Source organism: Sphaeroforma arctica (assembly GCF_001186125.1).
Source record: "Sphaeroforma arctica JP610 unplaced genomic scaffold supercont1.758, whole genome shotgun sequence".
NCBI lineage: Eukaryota > Ichthyosporea > Ichthyophonida > Sphaeroforma > Sphaeroforma arctica.
Window position 1 is genome coordinate 4,098 of NW_014039800.1, and position 5,632 is coordinate 9,729.

Sequence of the window (5,632 nt, forward strand, 5' to 3'; positions counted from 1 at the left end):
TATATCTATCTATCTATATATATACATAGTGATCGGCCTAGGGTCCCTAGGACCCATCAGAATGGCCCTAGGGACTCTAGGTGCCGTAGTACCGAACTTTCAGACTATATATTTTTGACATGTGTCATTATTGGAATTCAAGAACCACATTATTATACTGACAAATTATCAACTATATAGTTCTGGGCCCAGGAATACAACCTAGTCTTACACCAACTTATTATTATACTACTATTAAAAGAAGTGTGGAGCTAACTAGCAGTGAATTCCTTTTCTCACAATAGTGGTACATTGTTGGTGTGCTAGTTAGTATTCAAGTAATCAGACCCAATTCACCATGTCCACGCGATTTCAACGCCATTTGTTGCATGGCAACAAAAGTGACGATTTTTACGCATGGATGGCATCGATCAGTCGCGCGATGGCGTCGCCGGTGTTCACCAATCTTGGTGACGACCAGGCCGAAGCAAAGGAGCATATGCTGAGCTTATATTTCAGCCCAGAGTTTTACAGTCTAGTGCAACGAGATATGCTACCCGGCATGCAGGGCAACCACATGTGGTTGATCGCTATGGCTACCCTACATGCTGGTGAATGGCGTCACCTCAGTAGGAATACTTCCCATTCAGTAGTGGCGGCCTTCGCACGTGCTTTACGGAAGGATCCGGAAGTTACTTTCCATGCGTTAGACGAATTGCTAACGTATATGGCCATTAGGGCCTTGTTGAAAGTATTTTTGGCTGAATCTCGCGACGCGCACACTGCAGCAGCAACGGAAGAGTTTTCGGCTGACAACTTCGTGGCCTCTCTCAGAGATACGATGGTAGCCCAAACCGAGAGTTTTCTTGGGGAGCCTGGGGTTACCCCTTTATCGCGCAACGATGTAGAAACGCGTAACTCTAATGCAGGGCTTGAAACAGCCTGTGATCGCACGGCCGTATTTCTGGCAGGGCAACGAGATGGAGCATTGTACACGCCGTCTGATGGTGGACGGGCGGGATCGTCGGATGCAGCTGTCGAGACCAGCAAGGCGTTCAGATGCTGCGGCAACTCAACCGGATTATGGGATGCCAGGCTCAGCAGCAGGAGGTGGAGATGCCCCACAAACTGACGCTGAGAAGGCGCAATGGGCGAAATCTTAGCAGGACGAAGCCGTACAGCAACAGGTACGGGAGGAAGCGCGTCGTTTTTATGCCGAACGTTTAGAGGCGGCGAGCACATCGGGGTCTTCAGCTCATGGATCGACAGCAGCGAGTTCATCTACGGCCTCATCGAGATCGCTAGATAGGATCCCTTTGGCTTCTCGTGCATCGCGAGCGGTTGATCTAGCGGTACTTCGTCTGCCAGGAGGCATGTACGAGAAAGTGTCTCGTTTCTGTATGGTGCTTCGTAATGGCTCCAACAACGCATATGCGGCCCTTGCTATGGTTAACGACAATATAAGCAAGTTTTTGTTAGCGCAGGTCATTGCTGAGCCTGCGCTATTGGAGAAAGTTGTGATTGAGATTAATGAACAGATTGCGACTGTTGAATTATTGTTTTCTCTGGTTGTCAAGAACACACAACATGTTCTCTCTGTGTCGGGTTTCGCTGAGCAAGGCCCATCGCGCTTGCTCAGTTGGCTCCAGCAGTCATGGGCACTCTATGTTGCATCTTTGTTTGATTTCGTCAAGATTTAGGACGGGGTTGGTACGAAGGTGAACGCCCGTAAGGGTAACCAGCAGCCGAAGCAACCGCAGAACAGAAATAACCAGCAGGCGGGTAATGGTAGCAACCAAGGAGGTCGTAATGGCAATGGGGGCGGTGGGAAATAGCAGCCTACAGCCGCCCAGAAGCAGATGTGGCAATCGCAGCTGAACTATTTTATTCGCGAAGCTCCGTGCCCGAGGTAAGAAGGCGATGAAGAAGCGACATACACCACGTCGGTACATTCAGCGTGTGACTGACGGAGCCAATGAGCGTCACGACCCTTATATGGATAGTGATGACTCTGCTGAGCACTCTCAACCGCAACAGCACAGCAGTGTGGACTCGGCGTTTGACGTGTTCACGGATGATGCCGAGTGTCCTGGTATAATATCGGATTCAGATATTTCCAGCGACTATAATATGACGTGGCCCACCATGGGGCATCGCCCACCGAAGCCTGTTTCATTGGTGCGTTCGGCCCGGGCGACTAAGCCTGAATCAGGCAGCGACAGCAGTGAACAATCATGCTGGAGTTTGCTGTCCGATTCGTCGGACGACTCTGATTCTGATCATAGGTCAGAGACCCTAAGCCGGCGTAGGGCGCATAGCAAGCGCACCTATCCGGTTAGGAGACTGAAGACGGCAGCTCGTAGTGAACATGCTTTGCAAGCCACTCATACGATGACTACACAGGTCGCGCATGGTGGACCTAAGTCCGCCATGTCGCAACCTCTGACCGGCTCTGATAGTAGCGTATCCGTAAGTGGGACTACTTCAACCGAGAAAAAGACGAGGACTCCCGATCAGCGTATCGAGAGATCAACGTAGGCGGTGGCTAATGGACTCAAGTCCTCTATCACTCCGCCTCCGAATGGCTCTCCTGGTGCGTCCTCTACAGGAGGCGTTTCCAAGGTAGAAGCCCAGGATCTTCGTGCCTTGCTATTAGCAAGGGCGGAAGCGGTGTGGGGTACACTCTGAGCAAGAAACTATTCCTGCCAAAGTTCTCCCACAGGCAAGAGGTGTGGAAGGAGGCAAAAAGAGTCGGACGCTGAATTCGCACGGCTGGCAGCGTTGATCGAGGGCCGAGCCTTTGACAAGAAAAAGCATCGGTTTATGAAAGTTGATCCTATCAAACTGTACCCTGTTGAGGGTGACCCGTCAGCCAGGGTCCGAAGTCAGGAGAATCTCCCTTTAGATCATCCGGAGATGGTGGCTATGAAGGGCAAGATTGATGACCTTGTCAAGCAGAGTATCATTGCTAGGCAAGAAAATGAAGAGATCCTCTGGTCGGCGAAGTCGCTTAGGGTCCCCAAGAATCCCCGGGTTACCCCTCAAACCAAGGATGGTTGGAGATATTGTACTAACTTTGCTAAGTGGAAGGCGAAGTTGAAGCAGGAACCGTTTAATATCCCTACTGAAGGGGAGATGTTCGGGCATGTCGCGGGCAAGCCATGGGTGTCTGTTGTCGATTGTGGAAATGGGTTGACCAGCTGCCGCTGGAGAAGAGGAGCCAAGACATTTTGACTTTTTGGACCCCGTGGGGCCGTTACAAGTATTTAGCCCTCCCTTTCGGCATTACTGAGGCATCGTGGCGATTCCAAGAGACCCTGAATCGTCTGTTCGATGGTTTGCAAGGTATCAAGTAGTACATCGATGATATTGTGATATCCTCGGCTGGGATCACCTTATTGCTTTTTTTGAGCGTTGTGACAAATATGATATTCAATTTGGCCTTTCCAAGGTGCGGATCGGGTATTATAAGCGTCCAGTGAAGATCTTAGGGCGCTGGTGCAATCATCAGGGCGTCATAATCTCGGCTGATCGGTTAGCAGCTCTGCTGGAGGTTGACCGTCCTGACATCCAGGACCGTGTCCGGTCTTGATACCACACGGTGGCGTTCTGGCAGCGTTATATGGACGGTTTTTCTAAGATTTTGAAACTCATTTCGGCTTTGCCAAGGAGGGGGTGAAGTTCATGCCGACCAACAGGCTGCGGTTGATTTGGTCAACGAGCGCTTAAAGACATGTGCAGTCCTCGCTACTCCGGAGCCGGGTGAACGACTTTACCAGTTCGCTGATACTTGTGAGCATATTGGCCTTGGCGGGGCTATCTATGTGCTGAGAAATGGAGAGCTTTGGCCAGTGGCCTATTTTTCTTCCAAGTTCTCGCCAGCCCAGCTTAACTATCATGTCACTGACAAGGAATGGCTGGCGCAGGTTTACGGCCTCCGTAAGCATTGGGCGGTAGTTGGTAACACTCATCATCCTACCACAATTTTCACTGACCATCAGGAGCTCTTGACCCTGTGGCATCGTGAGTTCTTTGCCGACGACCCTCGTAGTCGACCGTGGCCTGTTTGATCATGCTTTCATGGATTTTGCTACCCTACCCAAGACCCCAGCTGGGTATACACATATTATGCTTGTCGTGAACAGAGCCACCTCGATGGTTCTGGTGAAACCTTTCCGTGCTAAGAGTGCTCGGAAGGCCATTAAGTTCCTCAACGAGGTTGTTCACCCATGGGGTCAGCCCAATCTATACACATGTGACAAGGACTTAGTGTTTATGGCTGAGGAGTTTACCGAGTTTGTACAGCAGTCTGGCGGCAAGGTGCATGATGTTACTACTGATCATCACCAGGCCAACGGCGCCGCCGAGGCCATGGTGAAGGTTGCACAAGATTGGATTCTCAAGTCTATGACTGCCAAGGATGAAGGCGATTGGGTCCCCTGGTGTTACAAGTTTCGCAACTGTTATAACGCTGCAGCCACGGCTACTCAGGGTTCCGCTCCGTACACGATGGCTACCAACCGTGTGTATGATGGCGAGCGTGAGTTCATGCTGGAGGCGGACGTTCGTCGCCTGCTGGTTACCGAGGACTCGGCCCGGGCCCTAGTCCGTGATGACGCTGCCTTTCAGCGTACCCAGCGTGCCAAGGAAGCGCAAAGAGCGAGGGCGAATAAGATAAACCCTAAAATCCAAGTCTTCCCCAAATCACTCAAAGGCTGACAATAGGTGGAAGGGTGCTGCTACTATTCGCTCACATGACGGCCCAGTAACGTACACTGTCTCGTTCCGGGGCAAGGAGGTACGTCGGCACAGAACGCAGCTCCGACCGTACATCTCCCCTATCTCCTCCGTTATTGGGCAAGATGTGGATTTGGTGTTTTCCGGAGAGTACGGGCAGTGGCTTTTCATGCGTTCTCCTTTCCGCACGTCTCCGATAGGAGAGCGACGGGCGGTGTTGCACCACCTCCGGTACACGGAGAAGGGCCAGACATGGAAAGGGTTAATCAAATCTGCCTTTGTCTTCTACAGAAAGCGTATACCCGCACGGATAGGCGGGTCAAGTGCCATCTGTCTCCTGCGGCTCAAAATTTTCTTGCCCAGGAATGGAAGCAGCTCTCCACAGGAACGCTGCAATCGCGCATGTCACTGGTCGGGTCTGCGTTGGCGTTTGCTCAGGTCCCCTCATTCCGTACTGAGAAGGGCATAGAATGGACGGATGCGGCAAACAATAGGGCGCACACACCAATCTTGGGTGCAGCTTCAGCGAGTGAAGTTGCCTGCCGGCTTGCCGAAAGCTCGGACGTTATCGCCGCCGGGATAGTGGTGTTAGCGTGGCAGGTAGTGTGAGAGGAAGTTAGATCGTTCTTGACCGTGGCCTGCGGCAACGCTCAAGAGGGTGTGTGATCGCCCTAGGGGCCGTAGGACCCATCAGAATGGGCCTATGGACTCTAGGTGCCGTAGTATCGAACTTTCAGACTAGATATTTTTGAAATGTGTCATTATTGTAATTCTAAGAACCAAATTATTATACTGAAAAATTATCAACTATAGTTCTGGGCCCAGGAATACAACCTAGTCTTACACCAAATTATTGTTATACTACTATTAAAAGAAGCGTGTAGCTAACTAGCAGTGAATTCTTTATCTCACAATA

The 5,632-nt window shown here is 51.1% G+C and overlaps 1 protein-coding gene across 1 annotated transcript; it reads left to right on the forward strand.

Annotated features, from left to right (window-relative positions):
- Positions 1 to 414: 414 nt before the first annotated feature.
- SARC_08436 (hypothetical protein) lies at positions 415 to 1,111 on the forward strand (the record flags this gene model as incomplete). Its single annotated transcript, XM_014297583.1, has 1 exon — positions 415 to 1,111. A coding segment is annotated over one exon (697 nt), but the record flags the coding sequence as incomplete, so codon positions are not given.
- Positions 1,112 to 5,632: the final 4,521 nt, after the last annotated feature.